The following is a 22,477-nucleotide window of genomic DNA, read 5'->3' as shown; positions in this document are numbered from 1 at the left end:
TTAGGGTTAGGCATAAAGAAAAAAGTGCTGGTTAGGGTTAGGGCTGGGGTTGGGGTTAGGGTTAGGCATAAAGCAAGAGGGTTGGTTAGAGTTAGGGCTAGGGTTGGGGTTGGGTTTAGGGTTAGGGTTAAGGTTAGGGTTGGGGTTAGGCATAAAGAAAAATAGTTGGTTAGGGTTAGGGTTGGGGTTAGGGTTATGCATAAAGAAAAATAGTTGGTTAGGGTTAGGGCTAGGGTTGGGGTTAGGGTTAGGCATAAAGAAAGAGTTGGTTAGAGTTAGGGCTAGGGTTAGGGTTAGGGTTGGGGTTGGGGTTAGGGTTAAGGTTAGGGTTGGGGTTAGGCATAAAGAAAAAGAGTTGGTTAGGGTTAGGGCTAGGGTTGGGGTTAGGGTTATGCATGAAGAAAAATAGTTGGTTAGGGTTAGGGCTAGGGTTGGGCATAAAGAAAGAGGGTTGGTTGGGGTTAGGGCTAGGGTTGGGGTTGGGGTTAGGGTTAGGGTTAGGCATAAATAAAAATAGTTGGTTAGGGTTAGGGCTAGGGTTGGGGTTGGAGTTAGCGTTAGGCATAAAGAAAGAGAGTTGGTTAGAGTTAGGGCTATGGTTAGGGTTGGGGTTGGGGTTAGGGTTTGGATTAGGGTTAGGCATAAAGAAAAAGAGTTGGTTAGGGCTAGGGTTGGGGTTAGGGTTAGGCTTAAAGAAAGAGAGTTTGTTAGGGTTAGGGGTAGGGTTAGGGGTTAGGGGTTAGTATGGAGGAAAAGCGGACGTGACGACAGGTTGTAGAGGACGCTAAAGGCAGTGCCTTTAAGGCACGCCCCCAATATTGTTGTCCGGGTGGAAATCGGGAGAAATTCGGGAGAATGGTTGCCCCGAGAGATTTTCGGGAGGGGCACAAATTCGGGAGTCTCCCGGGAAAACGTGAGGGTTGGCAAGTATGGCGAAGGCACGCCGCGGCGTCTATCCGCTTGCGTGTCTTTCAGATCTTTAAAGCACTAGAAAATGAAGTATACTCTCAATATGATTTGAATCTACTTTCATTTCAATGGACAAATAAAACCTTATGGCTAAAATACAAAATACTTTTTAAAATATTTAAAATAGACTCTTTTTTTTTCTTCTTCTTTTTTTTCTTTACATACATTATGCGAATGGATTAACAAGGCAATGATAGGAAAAATAAATACTCAGCAAAACGCAATGCATGAAGATAGATCTATACCATGTCGAAGAAGTAAAGCAGCACCCCAAATACCCTGACACCACGTCCCTGTAGGATGATCACATGACACATTAAGACGACTCCCACAGGTAGCACTCAGCTTATTTATACAACAATATTGCTCTATCTCCTCTTTCCTATCCCGTCGCGACGGAAAGAGCGCGATAGAGCCGTCAACCTTTATTGCTTCCTGAAGGTACCTGGACGGGAGCTGGGTGGATGGGACAGATCAGGTAGGACCGACTTCACCTGAAAAAAAGGCAACCGGTGCACTGCGGAGCGGGGGTCAGTGGGCGGACGATCGCGCAATTCGCTTAGCTTATCCTATTCTAGCTTGGCTAAGCTTTGTGTTTAAAAGCAACCGGAAAGAAAAGGCCAAGAGATCTTGAAAAGAAGAATCGAAACAGTTCTCGAGCCGGAGCGCGATGGTTCTGAAACCGCCGCCGACGCAACCGCGCAGTTTTTTATTTTGGTGTCGCTTTTTCAACCCAGCAAATAATAGTAAGAAAAACCCTCTAAATAAAGTGTACATTCATAACGTGCGGCTCGCCCGTAACCAAGGAGTGTATTCGCCGTAAGCTCGGATGAGTTGCATAAATGTCTGCCAACGAAGAAAAAAAGCACGGGGAAGAGAGGAAGTCACTACGGGAGGACTCGCCATGCTTGATAATGACGGGGAGGGGGTTTAGAAGTTGCACCTCCCTTTGGCAGTGGAACAGCACTCTTAGAAGTCAAGCCGAGGGTGAGGGTGTTACACAATGCTCTCGTCGGACAAGAAGGCCATTTCAGTGTCAAGATGAGATGAAGGCATTCTAGTTAGGCAGCCAGTTCACAGTGTTGGAGCGCTAAACCTCAAGATGGACACAATGGACGCCGTCTTTTTACACTGTCTCCGCTGGGGGGGGGGGGTGGGGGTAGGGGCTCGGAGTCACAGCGTTCTGGGAGGAAAAGGATTCATTGTTAGGCACGAAAAAAATTCTTTATGGTTTTAATTTAGGACTAGGGATGGTCCGATCAGGGTTTTATGCTGCCGATTCCGATCATCCGTAAGTGAGATCGGCTGATCTGATACCAATCGCATGTAGTAACTGTAGATCTACAATTGTTTAATCATAACAAAGTCAATAGCAGAACATTATTTAACACAATCAAAAATTACCATCTTTTAAATACTTTGGTCTTTACCCTGGAAATTATTACCTGAGTTTGTGAAAGTTAAAGTTAAAGTCCCAACGATCTGACTGACCAACAGCATCTCTGTCTGGACTGGAGCCTGCAGTGCCTCAGACCGGAAGTCTCTGCAGAGAGTGGTGAGGACGGCGGAAAAGATCATCAGGACTCCTCTTCCTCCTATCCAGGAGATCGCAAAAAGCCGCTGCCTGACCAGGGCTCAGAAAATCTGCAGAGACTCCTCCAACCCCCACCAAGGACTGTTTTCACTGCTGGACTCTAGAAAGAGGTTCCGCAGCCTCCGTAGCAGAACCTCCAGGTTCTGTAACAGCTTCTTCCCTCAGGCCATAAGACTTTTGAACGCTTAATAATAGTCCCCTCAATTCCCCCCAAAAATGGATTAACTTGCTGGAATATAAAGACAATATATCCTGCACTACCATGAGCTAATGCAACAAAATTTCGTTCTTATCTGTACTGTAAAGTTCAATATTGAATGACAATAAAAAGGAAGTCTAAGATAGTCACACACGCATTAGGTGTGGTGAAATTACCCTCTGCGTTTGACCCATCCCCTTGTTCCACCCCCTGGGAGGTGAGGGGAGCAGTGAGCAGCAGCGGTGGACGCGCTGGGGAATCATTTCGGTGACTTAACCCCCTAATTCCAACCCTTGATGCTGAGTGCCAAAGAAGGGAGGCAATGGGTCCCATTTTTATAGTCTTTGGTACGACTCGGCCGGGGTTTGAACTCACGACCTTCCAGTGTCAGGGCGGACACTTTAATCGCAAGGCCACTGAGCATGAACAAAAAACAAAAAATCATTTTGTAAAAATAAAAACATCGATCTCATCCCGTAAGTATTGAAGTGTCTGTTGATATTAGCACATATTATGTTTACATTACACTTAAAGAAAGTGGACCACCAGTTTTAGATAAATAGGGGTATCATTTGTGGCAGGTTATGAAGTCGGGCCATTACGTTTGACATGTGGACTAGATTAGTTCTCACAAGATAAAGGCTTGTAAATTGGCCCTTGGTATGAAAAGTGACAGCCCCATCAGTGGGAAGGGACCGCATGTTTGAGTTAACGCCAACAGTTAAGTTAGGACCGAAAACTTACATGGTTAGTATGTATTCAATTTGCTTAGCCCACACTCAAAGACATGAGATGACATCATTGGGGAATAAAAAAAACTGGTGGTTTGGCTTCTCCAAGGGAGGAGAAACACATATTTTGGCTAGACCTCCTACAGGTACAATGACACCCGTTTGCTAATATAGCCAAACTTTTGTTCAACGATGTGTCACCGGTGTCTCCTTTGATCCATCCACACCACCGTGTCACCCTTCGGCTCGGGAGAAGGTGACAAGACCAGCAATACACATCAGTATCAATGATATATAACAGTGTAGCTGTATTAAATAATGACCAAAGTGGTAAAACAGCACTTGTTGCTGGCGAAAGGTGCCATGTGTTAATTACCGCAGGAAGTGCTCAAAATTGTAAAACCTTCTAGGAAGAGTTTTTGCACTGTCTGGGATTGTCAGGGGTTAGTGCATGTGCCTCACAATACAGTCCTGGGTTCGATACCCGGGCTCGCGGTCTTTCTGTGTGGAGTTTGCATGTTCTCCCCGTGACTGCGCGGGTTCCCTCCGGGTACTCCGGCTTCCTCCCACCTCCAAAGACATGCACCTGGGGATAGGTTGATTGGCAACACTAAATTGGCCCTAGTGTGTGAATGTGAGTGTGAATGTTGTCTGTCTATCTGTGTTGGCCCTGCGATGAGTTGGCGACTTGTCCAGGGTGTAACCCGCCTTCCACCCGAATGCAGCTGGGATAGGCTCCAGCACCCGCTGCCACCCCGAAAGTGACAAGCGGTAGGAAATGGATGGAAGGACCTTGCAATGCACATATAAGAATGCTTGCTAATTATTAGCCAAAACTGTATCTTTTAGAGTGATATTTTGAAGACCAAAATGCACTTTTACTCAAGGGTTGGAATTGGGGGTTAAATCACCAAAAATGATTCCCGCGCGCGGCACCGCTGCCGCCCACTGCTCCCCTCACCTCCTAGGGGGTGAACAAGGGGATGGGTCAAATGCAGAGGAGAAATTTCACCACACCTAGTGTGGGTTTGACAATCATTGGTACTTTAACTTAACTTTAACAAGCTCGCAAGCTACGGAGTTTGCCTCCAATGTATTTCTTGTAAAGTGTATAAAAACAAGTATGGAAGCTGGACAAATAAGATGCCAAAACCAACCACTTTCATGTGGTATAGGACAGAAAGGAGGCCTTTTTTTCTCCTCCATTTGAAAATGCGGACGTTATCAGCACTACTGTCTGATTCCAATCAATGCAAGTCATCAGAATCAGGTAATACACAACACTTATATTCTTGTCTTGGTGAAATAAAGGAATCTGTATGTGTTAAACATGTTTGTATTATCATCAAACACCTTTAACTTGTTAACAAAAAAATGTATTTCATAAATAAATAAATATACATTATATATGTGAATGAGGTAGATCCCCTCGACTTGGTCAATTGAAAAGTAGCTCGCCTGCAGAAAAAGTGTCGGCACCCCTTGTTTAGATCAAACAATTGTACGTAATAAAAGACAATAAAGAATTACTGGTAGTTTAAATAGTGTGCTGATATTGTTCAACTGTCAATAGCACTCAATATAAATCAATTGAAACATTTACAGTTAATACAGTACATGTGATGGTATCGGTATTGGTATTGGCCGATTTCACTCACGGATGATTGGTATCGGCAATGGAATCGACAGCATAAACCCTTGATCAGAACATCCCTAGTCTATATACAAACAATATAATACAGTCAGTATAGCAATACTGCCTTTCTAACATCCTTATCTTACCTGAAAGAAGACTTGTCATGTTGCGGTGCAGTTTTATCAGAGTCCTCGTGAGTTTGGGTGACCTCCTTGTTCTTTTCACCACTCTGAGAACTGGCAAAGACATTATAGGAGTCCTCACCGTCTCCATCGGCCTCCCCCTCCCCCTCCCCAGAGTCAGTACTCCTGATGCTGAGACGCCTCATGCGATACATGACATCCACCTCCCGCATTCTGCCCAGTCGTTCCACTGCCACCCGTCCTGGGGAAATAGCTAGCTTATTTTGCAACGCTTCAATTTGATCAGGGGGAGGCTTGCTCTTCTTCTCCCCCTCCAAGCTCAGAGACAGCCTGCGGTCTAGGTTTGGGACGACTGAAAGTGGTAGTCTCTCAGGCGGAAACTCTGGCAACCCTGGGTGGTCTCGCCCTGGATGGGTCCATAGAACAAGTCTGTGTTCTGGGACAGCAAATGGCTTCCTGTCTGGCTCCTGCTTGTCGTCAGACATTATGTTGGATTGAACCTCACGTCCTTGTTCACCTTCAGCTTCGATACGTTCTGATGTTTTACCCTCAATGGCTTCTTTCTGTCCCTCCTCTGAAAAAGTATGTTCCTTTGCCGGCCCACCAGTCACTAACATTGTGGATTCATCAGCATTGGCTGTCAAAGCATTGTCTATTTTTTCAACACTGTCTAAATTGTCTTGTGTTGATGAATCCTGCTTCTTGCTCCCCTCTCCTGTTATCAATTCGGACCCTGTCACGTTTAAACTTGAGTCAAGGGGTTTCTGATTCCTCTCTGTTGCTTCTGAAGGACTTTCCACTGCGGCACGCTGTGGTGGACTACCGTTTGGATTAACTGAGCTATCCGAGCTATTCTCCTCATGGAGTGGAGGCAGTGGTCCTTGTCTCAACTGGTTCTCCATCTCCCTTTTGCAAATAGGACATTCTTCCTCTAAATCCAGGTCTTGCGGAGGAGCTTGGTCGTTGGCTTCCCCTGAATTCTGAGGCTGCCGCAAAGTCTGACATATGTCCTCATAGTCCGGAGGACTTGTGAGCGTGGAGGCATCCTGCATGGGCTGTCTGTCTGCCCATGGCACCTCTGCTGCCGCTGTGCGTGTTGTTGGGCTGAAGTCGCAGAGCGGCGTCTCAATGGGTTCATCTGGCAGGTCCAGTTTTACCGTCCTGCCGTCATTGCTACGTCTACGCGAAAGATGCGGAACAACCCTGTACTCTCTAAAGCCTGACTCCCGAGGTGGCACAGGGAGCTCCTCCCTAAGCTGCTTACTGAACGTAACTGACTTTGTTGCAGGCCTGGAGAAGGCGCTCTTGACTTCCCTGTAGTCTGGATCAACAGACCAGCTCACTGCGCTGCGCCTAAGGCTACTGGGTTTGTTGAGAGGCTGGGACGTCAGTCGGATTTTGATACGATCTGGGATTTGAACAGAACCATTGGGGACTTTATTGCTGGCAGCACCTAGCTCCAAGATGTCTTTATAGGCCTCGTTAAGGTCCTCAATACACTTGTCAACACTGGGTTGTTTGCTGCTCTCAGGCTGTTGCTGATCCTGGACTTCTTTCTGAATGGCCTCCAGCTCTTTGACAGCATCCCATGGTCGCTGACTGACTATTGGTTTCAACAGGAACTCAGGAACTTCAAAAACATCCTGCCCACCACTTGCTTCTGGTTTGGACTCAATATTTCCTGAGGGTGGTACTGCTGGCGACTGAGCTGTGCTCTTGTTCAGCTGGTTGGAGGATGGTGTGGTCAGGGAAAAGGCGCTGTTGCTTGAAAGTTTTAGGCTCTTCACGCCCTTGATTGGGAAACTGAAGGCAGTGCCCACTACATTGCCACCATCAGCAGGGACCTCAGTAGCAGCAGGGACCGGGTCTTCTTGTGCTTCCTTGTTTTCAGGGGCAGGTTTTTCAGCCTCTGGGCTAGTTTGTGTCTCTTGGTCGCGGTATTGATTTGCAGGCCAGGATCCTGACAATTTCAACTCCTTGTAATGGTTTATTTTAGGAGGTCTACAGGGTAATTTCTTGAACATTTTACTGCTTGCTCGGCTGCTGGTTTTGCTACTCGCTATGCTACCAGTGAGTGCTTGCAGCTCGGCCTCAGCTGACGATGTGCTTTGGAGACTTTGGTTCGTTAAATGGCCAGTTTTGTTTTCGCTAGGACTGTCAGCTGGGTCTGGTGACTTCTCATTGTTGTTATTCTGATCACGGATCGTACCAGTGAGCTGAGGGGTGACAGGGACAGAAACCAAACAAAAAATGGTTTCACTAAGTCTCTTTTTTAAATTCTTGGACTTGTCCTTCTCAGGTGGTTCAGACTGTTCGACTTTCTTCCCTTCTACCACAGTTTCAGAAACAGCCTCGTCAGGCGGTTTGCACGGGGGAGGCGGTGGTTTACCAAGAATAGATGATGGAAAAAATTGACTACGACTTTGTTCTGGACCTACACTCTCACTTTTTTTGTTCAGTCCCCTATTGCACCATCGATTACTACTTTCATTTTCAGTAAGCGTTGCCGTTTTTCGAACAGTGTTCACAGCCTGCCCCTGCTGGGGAGGAAAGGCACTATCATGTGTAGATTGTCCTAAATTCTTAGAAGACGGAATCTCTTTGTTGATGTTGCGGATCTTGTCTGAGTCAGTTAGAGAATTTCCGCCGGGCCCACCTGAGATTTGCTTAACTCGTGCTTCTTCTGTGGGTAGTGGGCGAGCCTGACTCGGTTGCTCTTCATGTACAGAAGGTACCTGCTTTCGATAGGACGTCCCACGATCTCCATAATGTTCCAGCCATGAATCTCCTGTCTGCCTCGTTAGCCACCTTCCAGGATCTGAGCTGGGCTGCAAAGAGTCTGCTCTCCACCTAAAGCTCACCATTTCATTGCGATTGATTGAAAGACTTCTTGGGGGCAGGGCTCTTTTATAAGAAGGAGGTGGGATGTAGCCAGGGGGCTCCATACCAGTGAGAGAATGTTGTGCAAAATAGTCGTGTCGCAAGTCCCCACCCCTTGAATAAAAGATAGGCCTTTCTCTTAGATTAAGACCCTGGTCTATAGCAAGCATCTCTGCACTACCCCTCGTCTGCTGGTGAATCTCATATGACGGAGGCTTTACAGGCCTGCTGAACCTGGGCTTTGGTAAAAGTGCAACATGGCTGCTTGGGCCGGAATTCCTGCCCCACCGGTCCCTGCCAACAGCACCACTATATATATACCTACTATAGGGCCCAGAGAAAACAGTGCTGTTTAGCCTTGGTTGTCTGTCGGGTATGCTTGGTCTGAAGGGAATAAGCTCTCTGCTGTGTGTGCCATCAGGCGACAAAACTCTAGGAAGAGACTGAGACTTTGCTTTTGATCTAGAGTTAAAAAAGCCCTCAGGTGTCCTCAGGCGATAATGGTCCTGAGTCCACCTCTCCCCATCACCGTCCGACAACTGCCTTCCCAGGCCCACGGCGGGCCTCCATTCCTCTGTACCTAGGCTCTGACACTTCCGCTCCCCTGTCACCCTCAGCTGACCAGGGGTGTCTTGGTCCCTCAGCCAAGAAATTTCCTCCCACAACTGCTGCGCTTTCCTCTCTGCCCTGAGTTCCTCTGCTGCTATTAGTGCTTGTGGTCTCCAAGCGCCCGCAGATGCCCTCAGCTCCCTGCCGTCGGCATAGTCCAGGAGAATGCTGAAGTCTTGGCCTCGCCTTCGCCAATACGAAATGTCCCGCTCTTCATGACTTAGCGGCTCTGAGTAGGTCAAACTCGGGACATCGTAGAATCTGAAAAGAAAGTTAAGACTTTAGTATGACTTGGTTTGCGGGTACAGGTGTAGGTTTTTTATAAATGCTGGGTTGGTTGATCAACCTCCGCAGTTCCGAGTTCTGTTCTTACATTTTGTTAGCTACTAAGATCCTTTTGATGTCATTGTGAAGCAGAATTGACCAAGCGTTGGATTTTTCACCCACTAATAGGGAACTTGAGCTGGGTTTAGACCGTCGTGAGACAGGTTAGTTTTATCCTATGTGTTGTTGCAATAGTAATACTAAAAGAATGCTTAGACTTAAGTATGACTTGGTTTGCGGGTGCAGGTGTAGGTTGTTTATTAATATTGGATTGGCTGATCAACCTCTGTGAATTCCACAGTTCCTGGTTCTGTTCTTACATTTTGTTAGCGGCTAAGGTACAAGACAGCAGAGGTGTTTAACCCTAGGTTGTCCGCGGAGGTATTGCAGGAGGGTCGTGACATTTTTAGTTGTGTACACATTTTGAAAATTTATTTTTTTATATTCTCCCAGCAATTTTGAAATACATTTGAAAACATAAATGGAGGCAGAATATGTTTTTCAGTCAGAAAAGCACACATTAGGCAACACACGAGCTCTTTCAAACATCCATTTATTCACCTGTCCCTCCAACAAAGAGGATTCGCTCCTATCGCTTCTGTGCCAATGACAAGGCTCTGTCAGGTTCCCCGTGATTGGTTGAGAGCCCGTTCTAAGCTAACAGCTAGTTTATGTTTACGTGTTTAGATAAGAACATCTTGTAACACAACAAAAACACACAATCATGGTTGAGATAAGCCTAAACCTCACCTCCATATCTGAAACTGTAGATTAACAATGTTCCTTAAGGACCACTTTAATGCAAAATGCCATTTTATACAAGATATGCAAGTACAGTTGGGGGTCCCCATTGCATTTCTAAATCAGTTTGGGGTCCTTGCCCTTGAAAACATTGAAGACCACTGCACTATGGCAGGGTTTTTCAATCTTATTTGAGCCGAGGCACCTTTTTTTTTAATTGAAAATATCCGGAGGCACACCACCAGCAGAAATCATTAAAAAAAATGAAACTCAGTTGACAGTAAGAAGTTGTTGTCGCAATTGTTGGATACGACTTTAAACCATAACCAACCATGCATCACTATAGCTCTTGTCTCAAAGTAGCCGATTTATTTTGAGTTTTTTGCTGTTTTCCTTTGTGTAGTGTTTTAGTTCTTGTCTTGCGCTCCTATTTTGGTGGCTTTTCCTGTTTTGTTGGTGTTTTCCTGTAGCAGTTTCATGTCTTCCTTACACGCTATTCCCCGCATCTACTTTGTTTTGCCAATCAAGACTATTTAAGTTGTTGCTATCCTTCTTTGTGGGGACATTGTTGATTGTCATGTCATGTTCAGATGTACATTGTGGACGCCGAGTAAGTCTTTGCTGTCGTCCAGCATTCTGTTTTTGTTTACTTTGTAGCCAGTTCGGTTTCAGTTTCGCTCTGCGAAGCCTTCCCTAAGCTTCAATGCCTTTTCTTAGGGGCACTCACCTTTTGTTCATTTTTGGTTTAAGCATTAGATACGACGACAATCCCTTGTCGTCTCACACAACGTGTTACCGACATCTACAAAGCAATTAACTACCGGCTGCCACCTACTGATATGGAAGAGTATTACACAGTTACTATGCCGAGCTCTGGACAGCACCGACATTCAATGTTCCCTCTAATTTTTTCATGTGTGTGAGCAAACGCACAAACACCCTGAGCATTCAGTGGAATACAGACGTGCACACTGTCGTCATGCCAGCAGCACATTTGTCTCAAACCTGACATAACAATTTAAATGTCCTATTATTATAATCAAGTGACAGTAGTCAATTTCAAGAGATTATTTTCTAATATATATGTGATTTGGCCCACTTAGATATTGTTTTTTTTTAAATCAGCTATGCACTATAGTATTTTATGCCTGGGTGGGGGTCCTGCTTTGGAAAGATTGTGTACCCCTTTCAGAGATCACATTTAGTTCCCCATAAAACATTCACATGTTGCATGAGATGGAGTGTTTATTAACTTTCTGTCCGTACAGCCGAGTCATACCAAAGACTATAAAAATGGGACCCATAACCTCCCTTCTTGGCACTCAGCAACACGGGTTGGAGTTGGGGGTTAAATCACCAAAATGATTCCCGGGCGCGGCGCCGCTGCTGCCCACTGCTCCCCAAGGGGATGGGTCAAATGCAGAGGACAAATTTCACCACATCTAGTGTGTGTGTGACAATCATTGGTACTTTAATCTTTAATCTTTAAAATAAATATTTTTATTAGCAATTATGTAGTCCTGTAACATCATTTCATGATTAATATCCAAAAAATAACATTCTTAACAAATGACAGTAGAATAAGCACACTGATTGAGGAGTCATAGTAAAACGACCTGAAATTTACACTTTACGTGTAGTGTTGGAGTTGTCCAACTTTTTGTGTGGCCATAAACGCACCAGTGGCTAATTGCCATGGTGTATGTGTTGGTGCAGGTGAGAGAGAGAGCAAGCGGCTGCTGTTGATATAACAGATGACAAAGAGTTGCTTTTGGCTTGGTTTGTACGGTAGACAACGACCGGTTTTGCTAGATAAAAGTATTGTTTTGGTGTGGTTATGGCCGACAAACAATTTCGCTAAATAAAGGGACCGTCCTCCTTTAAGTGTCTCCACAGACGTTACAATAATTTAACAGTTTAACAAAAATTGTTTTATCTGTTGTGGCCGCCTTTCGTCACCTGTTACTCACAGTTGCATTGCAAAATCATACAAAACAAACTATTTCTTTAGAGTGGGATTGGATTTTTTGCGCGGCATAGATTTGCTGTGCGCAGAGGACGCGTGAGCAGTGCGCAATTGCGCAGGTGCGCACCTTAGAGCAGTGGTCCCCAACCACCGGGCCGCGGACCGGTACCGGGCCGCACAAGAATTTAAAAAAAAAAAAAAAAAAAATTTTTTTTTTTTTTTAAAATGAAATCAACATAAAAAACACAATATATACATTCTATATCAATATAGATCAATACAGTCTGCAGGGATACAGTCCGTAAGCACACATGATTGTATTTATTTATGTAAAAAAATAAAAATAAAAATTTATTTTTTTTAAAAATACCCCGACCCCCCCCCCCCCCCGACCCACCCACCGGTCCGTGGGACAAATTTTCAAGCGTTGACCGGTCCGCAGCTACAAAAAGGTTGGGGACCACTGCCTTAGAGGGAACGTTGCCGACATTCAACAACGGCACATAATTTGCAGATTATAATTACTGGTTGGCAAAAAATATTCTTAACCCAAATAGGTGAAATTACATAATCTCCCACGGCACACCAGACTCAGTGTTTCCCACACATTCATTTATTTGTGGCGGCCCGCCACGAAAGAATTACGTCCGCCACAAATAAAAAAAAAAAAAAAATATATATATATATTTATAAATATATATTATTTTTTTTTACAAAAGAGAAGTGTAGGATACTTGTTTTCTGTTTATTTGTTACTGACTGTGGCAGGACACCTCTGCCTCTGTTTCACTTTATGTTGCTGGTAAATAATATGGTTGTAGTAGTAGGCTAAAGTTAAATTATTTAGTATGCACTAATTAAAGGGGCAGAGCTTTAAGAGACATTTTAGCTTTTATATTTTATAAGATATATTTTTTGTAAGAACCACAATTAATAAATTTATTTCAGTGAATAACTTATTGTTCAAATCTGTATATAAATATGTACATAAAGTGTTGTAATTATATTGTAAAATGGATGGATGGATGGACGTTTAAAAGAAAACTGTTATTATTAATTAGTAAGTATACATTTTTTGAGCCTTTTTAGAGGAAATCACATCATTGTAGTAAATCATGCAAAATTCTCGATGATGTCATGGTGACCACGCCCATAGCCACGCCCCCACCGCCACAGGTATCTTGGCAGTTTATGGGAAACGCCGAGACTGTATCTCACGGCACACTAGTTTGCCGTGGCACAGTGGTTGAAAAACACTGCACTATGGTATGTCCAGACAGGGAAAGTCACCAGTGTGCACGGCAAGTGCTGAAAAAGTTTAAAGTCCATCGACACAAAATAAAACAAACCAATCTCTCAGGACGCAGGGAGAACATTAACAGTAGACATTTGTGTCTTTGTCAATGTCTTCCAATAAGTGGCACTGTTTTATGTGTGGCAACATAATATTGTGGCCCTTGGGATGCCACTCCAGTGTACAACCGCCGTTAGTAAAAGGTCATCTGCAATTGGAACACTTTTTTTCCAACTCATCATGTCTTAAACAAACGGTAGATAAATCAAACTGTCAGTCAATATGTTTACATTTGACTTATCTGACATTGATCTGCTGTACGCTCTGTATGGTCCACATGCCAGCTTCACGTGTGCAGCAGCTTTGCGACACATCGACATACGGGAGACAAAAGTGCTGCAGTCAGCCGCTCCAGAGTCCCTATAAGGCGCGGTTGAAATTGTGATGCTCGTGCAATATGATCTGCATTTTAAATTGTGCTGACCTTATCGTAAAGGCTGCTCAATGAAACAGCGGCAGTTGGGCAAGTATAGGAAAAGCCACCGGTCTAAATCCATGATGATGAACAATCAATGACCAATTGTTATTTACGTATATTTTGAACGGAATCTTGGAATGTTCTGAACTCCTGCTGTGAATGTAAATGTCTGCCAGTGTTTTTAAGCCAACCCGTAATTCAACAATTAGACTTAGCTTTCGAATTGAAGACATTCTTTGGCCACGCCTTTATGATAGACTTTATTCATCCCATCCGTCCATCCATCCATTTCCTACCGCTTGTCCCCTTCGGGGTCGCGGGTGGTTGCTGTAGCCCAGGGGTCACCAACCTTTTTGAAACCAAGAGCTACTTCTTGGGTAGTGATTAATGCGAAGGGCTACTAGTTTGATACACACTTAAATAAATTGCCAGAAATAGCCAATTTGCTCAATTTACCTTTAACTCTATGTTATTATTAATAATTAATGATATTTACACTTAATTGAAGGGTTTAAAAGAGGAGAAAACACGAAAAAAAATGACAATTAAATTTTGAAACATAGTTTATCTTCAATTTCGACTCTTTAGAATTCAAAATTCAACCAAAAAAAAGAAGAGAAAAACTAGCTAATTTGAATCTTTTTGAAAAAATTAAAAAAAGAATTTATGGAACATCATTAGTAATTTTTCCTGATTAAGATTAATTTTACAATTTTGATGACATGTTTTAAATAGGTTACAATCCAATCTACACTTTGTTAGAATATACTGTATAACAAATTGGAGCAAGCTATATTTCTAACAAAGACAAATCATTATTTCTTCTAGATTTTCCAGAACAAAAATTTTAAAAGAAATTCAAAAGACTTTGAAATAAGATTTAAATTTGATTCTACAGATTTTCTAGATTTGCCAGAATTTTTTTTTTAAATTTTAATCATAATAAGTTTGAAGAAATATTTCACAAATATTCTTCGTCGAAAAAACAGACGCTAAAATGAAGAATTAAATTAAAATGTATTTATTATTCTTTACAATAAAAACAAGTAATTTGCTTGAACATTGATTTAAATTGACAGGAAAGAAGAGGAAGGAATTTAAAAGGTAAAAAGGTATATGTGTTTAAAAATCCTAAAATAATTTTGAAGGTTGTATTTTTTCTCTAAAATTGTCTTTCTGAAAGTTATAAGAAAAATTAATTTATTTAAACAAGTGAAGACCAAGTCTTTAAAATATTTTCCTGGATTTTCAAATTCTATTTGAGTTTTGTCTCTCTTAGAATTAAAAATGTCGAGCAAAGCGAGACCAGCTTGCTAGTAAATAATTAAAATTTAAAAAATAGAGGCAGCTCACTGGTAAGTGCTGCTATTTGAGCTATTTTTTAGAACAGGCCAGCGGGCTACTCATCTGGTCCTTACGGGCTACCTGGTGCCCGCGGGCACCGCGTTGGTGACCCCTGCTGTAGCCTATCTCAGCTGCATTCGGGCGGAAGGCGGGATACACCCTGGACAAGTCGCCACCTCATCGCAGGGCCAACACAGATAGACAGACAACATTCACACACTAGGGCCAATTTAGTGTTGCCAATCAACCTATTCCCAGGTGCATGTTTTTTTTTTGGCGGTGGGAGGAATCCACCAGTCACGGGGAGAACATGCAAACTCCACACAGAAAGACCCCGGGCTCTGGATCGAACCCAGGACTTTCGTATTGTGAGGCACATGCACGAACCCCTGTCCCACCGTGCTGTCCTCAATGGGGAAACTATGTGGTTGCAGTGCAGATTCAAAAAAGTTCATAAAAAGTATTAAAGGTAGCACAAAAGTGCCACACCAAGTTGTGCAGTAAAGGTAAAGGTAAACAAGAGGGAAATATTTAATATTTAATGTTAAATTACACCAAAGGAGGACATAAAAGCGCACAGAGCTGCCTATTCAGCAACACAGTTTTTATATAGAGTAACAAAAGTTACGCACACAATGTTATTTAATGCCTTTACCGAAATAATAATGCTCAATTGGAGAGCTACTAATTTAACAGTATGTTTATTATTCTGCTGATAGCTTGCGCTAAGACCTGTTCCTTATATTTTGACTCTCGTGCAGGTGACCAAAGGTGCAATGTTGCACCGTACATATTTGATCAGGGTCTAATGAAAAATATAGGGCTGTCAAAAAAACATGTTAAGTCATGTGAATAATCACAAAACGTTATCGCATTAATCATGTATGAATGCAGATTAATAAAGCAATGTATTTTGAGCACACATGCTCCTTTGCCTTCATCGCGACTCGTTACCTGAAGTGATCTAGTCAATGCATACGTTAGTGTCAAGGTGAGTAAGGACACTCCGACTGCTGGGATGTGATTGCTGGCAAATTTCACTTCAAAACAACTTTTGATCAAACTAAGAAATGATTAGCATTTTATAAATGCCTGTGTATGACATTCTGACAATACAATGTCATTTCTGTCAAAATATTGAGGTCTTTTTGGGGTTAATTTAAATTAATTGTTTTTTTGCTTTCATTAATTTTGCTGTTTATTGCACACGGGTGGGGGCCACTCCCTTTGGACAGTTAATCACTTAAGCAAAAAGGTGTGCCTGTGAAGTTTTAACATGTTCTAAATACAAATAAATTGATTGAAATTGATTGATTATGTAAGCAAGTAATATACTGTGGTTAATCACGATTAATTCAAATGTAAAAAAGTGTGATTAATCTGATGTTAAAGTAATTTATAGTGTTGATTGTGACGTACTATATATATATATATATATATATATATATATATATATATATAATATATATATATATATATATATATATATATATATATATATATATATACATATATATATATATATATATATATATATATATATATATATATATATATATATATAAAAAATCCATTTTTTAAAATTATTATTATTTTTATTTTTTTTTAATATATATATATATATTTTAAAAAATCAATTTTTTTTATTATTATTATTTTTATTTTTTTTAATATATATATATATATATATATATATACATATATATATATATATATATATATATATATATATATATATATATATACATATATATATATATATTAAAAAAAAAAAATAATGATAATAATTTTAAAAAATTGATTTTTTAAAAACGAGAATCGATTCTGAATCGCACAACGTGAGAATCGCGATTCGAATTCGAATCGATTTTTTCCCACACCCCTAATATATATATATATATATATATATATATATATATATATATATATATATATATATATATATATATATATATATATATATATATACATATATATATATATATATACATATATATATATATATACTATATATATATATATATATATATATATATATATATATATATATATATATATATATATATATAAAAAATCCATTTTTTTAAATTATTATTATTATTATAATTTTTTTAATATATATATATAAAAAATCCATTTTTTTTATTATTATTATTATTTTTTTTTTAAATATATATATATATATATATATATATATATATATATATTATATATATATATATATATATATATATATATATATATATATATATATATATATATATTTCTAAAAAATAAATTAAAAAATAATAATTAAAAAAAATGGATTTTTTAAAAACGAGAATCGATTCTGAATCGCACAACGTGAGAATCGCAATTCGAATTCGAATCGATTTTTTCCCACACCCCTAATATATATATATATATATATATATATATATATATATATATATATATATATATATATATATATATATATATATATATATATATATGTAAAGCAATAACATTGGCAAATGTATTTAATGCTACCATAATTTCATCATCATTCCAGTAAGTCATCCCAGCTGTTATAATTCAAACTATTTACACATGCACAAAATATCCATAGGAGGTGAATGATTGTGCAGTGTGTGTGTGTGTGTGTGTGTGTGTGTGTGTGTGTGTGTGAGAGAGTCACGAGCAGCATATGCTAGTGTACGGCTGAGGGGGGAGCCGTGCACACTTGCCCAGCAACATGCTGACATCACAGAGCACGTGCTGGGTGGGATTCAGTGTGCCCGTGTTTACAGTGGAGTGACTCGGCGCTCGTCTTCAGGCACGTTCCGTCCTCCTCTGCTTCTTTTATTCTCGCCTAATGCTGATGTTTACCTCCGCCCGCCTCCCGCTCCGGGAGGGGCGGCGGGTGGGGGGGCACAAGGTAGCCGTGCGCATCAACTTGCATGCAAAAAGGCACCTTTCATCATTCCTCAGAAGGCCGGCATTAGCGATGTCAGCCATGCTGCCGCTGCAGCCACTGCAGCCTCAGGAAGGAGGGGTGGGAGGGGGGGGGGGGGGGGGGGGGTGAGAAAAGCTGCAGTGCAGACACGCTTTTGCATGCAATCCTGACGGGGGTTCGGCCAGCAACGGGAGAAAATGGAAGTGTGTGGGTGTGGGTGTGTGTCGGGGTGGGGTAAACACTCACCCGCTATCAGTAGCCAGAGAATCGCCCAGGGGCTGAGCGTCGCCTAGGATACCGACGCAGACCTCCTTCCTCCTCCTGTTGCCGCCCTCGTTGTCCACACCGGGGTAACCCTTCAGCGGCACCTGCCTGCCGCCGTACATCCCGCCGGCCACCGAGGCCCCGCGCTCCGCCTCGTAGCCGTTGAGCGCCCCCCGGCCCGCCGCCCTGTTGTCCATCAGCTCCTGCTGGCAGTCCCCCGGCCGCTTGTCGTAAGGTGCGGCCGACGGGGGGCCGCTCCTGGGCAGCTTGTATCCGTGCGAGATGAGCAGGTCCTCCACGCTGTACATGTTGGCTGAGGTGAGGGCAAAGGTGGGTGTGGTGCCTTAGGGGACGTGCTGCTCAGCACTGGCCATCACTTTGGACACAGGAAGACAGCATCAAGAACATCAGCCAGGTAGCAACCAGGGGCCGTACTTATCAAGCTTCTTATTTTACACTTAAGTCCTGAGAATTTGCGAAATTTAGTCCTACTCTCAAACTTAAGAATAAAAGCTTTTTATCAACGTTCTTAAGTCTAAGAATCACTCCTACTCTCCACGATATTTAAGAGACCTTCAGAGGTGTCTTAAGTGGTTAGGAGTTGCCAGCAGGGGATGGCACTGAGGCGAGAGAGACGTGCTGCGAACGTTCAGGGAACGGAACAATGTTTTTTTTTTATTTTTATGACGAGCAGCTGATCAAACAGTATCGTTTAGACAGAGCGGATATTATTTTTGTCACAGATTTAATACTTTTCGATTCCTTGTTGATTTCTGCATGTGTCTGCAGTGGGCTAGTATATATAGAGCCACCCACACCAGTTTCAAATTAGTTGCCTAATTAATGAATTGGAAAGAAAATGTTATGACAGTAGCGTATGTGTGTGGCCGTGAGGTGAGTGACGTCAGTGAGTGTGTGGGCGAGAGAAGAGAGGGAGCGGTAGCGTGAGTGCCGGCGGGGACTAGTTTGTTTTGTATTATTTTGTAGTTTATTGTCAAAATATACACTCCCATTGTCCACTTAAATATTTCCAAGATATTTCTTTATTCTTAGACAACGGATTCCCTTCCGTGATTGGTCATTTCTATGGACACAGAAATGACGTCACCTAAAATTGCGTTTACGGCACATAGTAATGTCGTAATTCAGCTCTGAGTGTGACACTTAAGATTCAGTCCTACACTTCGCTGAAAGTGTGAGTAAGACGCTTGATAACTAACTTTTAAGTGCAGCTTTCAGCGAAGAATTTATTTACTCTTAAGTCAACTCTTAGCAGACTTCTTAGGAGTCATTCTAAGAAGCTTGATAAGTACGGCCCCAGGTCACCTACCAGTCCTCCCCGACATTATTTCCACACCAAATACCTCAAAGATACACTGCAAAAAGTCAGTGTTCAAAAACAAGAAAGAAAAATACAAAAATGAGGGGTATTTTATTTGAACTAAGCAAAATTATCTGCCAGTAGAACAAGAACATTTGGCTTGTCAAGACTTTCCAAAACAAGTCAAATTAGCTTACCTCAATAAACCCAAAACTACCTTAAAATAAGTATATTCTCACTAATAACAACTGTACTACTATATGAGTACGTATTTTCTATTGTTTCATTGAAAATAAAACAGCAAAGTCCATTTGGCTGTCATCTGTTTTAATATGAGACACAATTGTGTCAAAGTCATGATTTTTTTTTTTTTTTACATGCTTAAAATAAGAAATTATTACTTTAAAAAAGTAGTTTTATACTTGTGAGTGTTGATGACACAGCTTTGCAACAGTTGATATTCTAGTTTCAAGCATGTTTTACTCAATATAGGTCATCAAATCTCAGCAACAAGCTGTAATATCTTACTGAGATCATTTAGGACCAAAACCCTTAAAACAAGTAAAACACTCTAACATAAAATCTGCTTAGTGAGAAGAATGATCTTATCAGACAGAAAATAAGCAAATATCACCCTTATTTGAGATATTTCATCTTACTTAGATTTCAGTTTTTGCAGTGTAGTTTGCTTTGCAAGTTTCACCATTTTTTTTTTTTTATCGACGGCGTAGGCGATTTTAACAAGAACATTTGTAGAGGAGCAGAAAGAAATAAAACACTTTTCGGTGCGGATCCAAATAAAGATTCAGAATCCAGAAATTTCTCATAAGAATTTGACCACACTGCAAAAAGTCAGCATTCAAAAACAAGAAAAAAAAAATACAAAAATGATGGGTATTTTAACATCCGCACCGTAACACAACATAAACACAACACAACAAATACCTGGAACCCCTTGCAGCACTAACTCTTCTGGGACGCTACAATATACATCCCTGCTACCCCCTACCCCGCCCCCCCCCCCCAACCCCGCCCACCTCAACCTCCTCATGCTCTCTCAGGGAGAGCATGTCCCAAATTCCAAGCTGCTGTTTTGAGGCATGTTAAAAAAAAATAATGCACTTTGTGACTTCAATAATAAATATGGCAGTGCCATGTTGGCATTTTTTTCCATAACTTGAGTTGATTTATTTTGGAAAACCTTGTTACATTGTTTAATGCATCCAGCGGGGCATCACAACAAAATTAGGCATAATAATGTGTTAATTCCACGACTGTATATATCGGTATCGGTTGATATCGGAATCGGTAATTAAGAGTTGGACAATATCGGAATATTGGATATCGGAAAAAAAAGCCATTATCGGACATCTCTACTTGCGTTGTGCCGCTGGCAGTGATCTAGTATGCTTTTTTGTCATGTTCTCGTGTCGTCAATAAAGTTAGAAAAAGCATCAGACTCTGTGTGCTTCTGTCGGGACGATACATTACTGACAAGATGCTATTCGTACAAATCCCTACCACGTATTTGTTGCTAGTCTGCATTCATTTAGCACCAAAATACCCATTTTTCCCCCCGTTCTGGTTACTACCTGTCTACTGGTGCCATTATGGGGCCGGGTTTTGGTACCCTTCCCTAAACATTAGTTGCACTCTTTGAATTCTACATACTACTTTATAACAATATTTAATGGTTTAAAGCCAATTTACATTCAATAGAAAATATAAATACATCTACAAAAACAATCTTATTTCAGCAGCGTGATTTTTTAACGATATATTGCTGCTTTAATATGTTCCACTCTATAAACATGGTGTGTAGACGCTCATTACTGACTATAGGAATTATATATAAATAAGTTAGTCAAAGTTAGCTGCACTGCAAAAAGTCAGTGTTAAAAAAAAAAGAAAAACAAAAACAAAAATTTGGGGTATTTTACTTGAACTAAGCAAAATTATCTGCCAATAAAACAAGAAAATTCGGCTTGTCAAGACTTTCCAAAACAAGTAAAATTAGCTAACCTCAATGAACCCAAAAATACCTTAAAATAAGTATATTCTCACTATTAACAAGTGCACTTTTCTTGGTAAAAAGTGCACTATTTTACTGTTTTAATTGGTTTTACCCTTTAAAATCGTTTTTAATCATATTTATTTTTTATATTGTCTCTGTATTGGTTTTCTATTCATTTATTCTTTGTTTTTATTCAGTCATTGGTGTAGCATAATATTGTTTTTAATATTATTTTTAATATCGTTTTTAATATTGTTTTTAATATTGTTTTTAACATGGCTGTGCAGCACTTTGGAAACATTTTTGTTGTGTAAATGTGCTATATAAATAAAGTGGATTGGATTGGATTGAAAAAAAATAAGAGACCTTTTTGCTCAATATGTGGAAAAATATTCTTCAATGAAGTAAATGCTAGTGCCATTATCTTGACATAATGATATGCGCTCGGCATTACATTTCTTGAAACCAGCAAACTTACACTAAAACTAATTTATCGTTCTTAATGGAAAGGCAACAAGGCAAGCGCTTGTTACTCTCGGGGTCTCGTAGCCGCTCAGGCAAATCATATGGTCTAAAAATGCATTTTTCCATGGATAACATGACATCATCGCGCCAAGTGCGTGCTCTTTCAGTCAATTAGCGCGCGAGGAATATATATATATATGTATATATATCAGTGACGTGCAGTCATTGGAGGCAGGTGAGGCGGGGCGTCACGTGCCATCATGGAAAGAAAAAAAATGTAAAAAGAGAAAAAATATTTTCCATTTAACTTCACCAGTTTGAGATTATTTTTATTCAAAATCGCTGAATTTTCACATTTGCCGTTCAAATACTGAGAAGAGACGGTGAGGTGATCAGGGTATTTTTGGGGGTTATTGAGGTTAGCTAATTTGACTTGTTTTGGAAAGTCTTGACAAGCCAAATTTTCTTGTTCTATGGGCAGATCATTTTGCTTAGTTCAAATAAAATACCCCTCATTTATTTATTTATTTTTTCTTGTTTTTGGACACTGACTTTTTGCAGTGTAGTGTGTGTGTGTGACAATCATTG

At 40.8% G+C, this 22,477-nt stretch overlaps 1 protein-coding gene across 1 annotated transcript in view; it reads right to left on the bottom strand.

The window, feature by feature from the left end:
- Positions 1-662: 662 nt before the first annotated feature.
- The window catches only part of LOC133631398 (junctional cadherin 5-associated protein), a 47,785-nt gene continuing 25,970 nt past the window's right edge, over positions 663-22,477 (bottom strand). Inside the window, exons 2-4 of the mRNA XM_062023594.1 lie at positions 18,072-18,465; positions 5,276-9,022; positions 663-2,152 (exon numbers count right to left, since the gene is read on the bottom strand). Coding sequence (XP_061879578.1) covers positions 2,143-2,152; positions 5,276-9,022; positions 18,072-18,397 — 4,083 coding nt within the window. The 5' untranslated portion in view covers positions 18,398-18,465 and the 3' untranslated portion in view covers positions 663-2,142. The remainder of the gene's footprint in view (positions 2,153-5,275; positions 9,023-18,071; positions 18,466-22,477) is intronic.

The sequence above is a fragment of the Entelurus aequoreus genome, linkage group LG16, assembly GCF_033978785.1.
Source record: "Entelurus aequoreus isolate RoL-2023_Sb linkage group LG16, RoL_Eaeq_v1.1, whole genome shotgun sequence".
NCBI classification, from domain to species: Eukaryota; Metazoa; Chordata; class Actinopteri; order Syngnathiformes; family Syngnathidae; genus Entelurus; species Entelurus aequoreus.
Note: the sequence above shows the minus strand (reverse complement) of the source record. Positions and strands in the feature narration are given on the sequence as shown.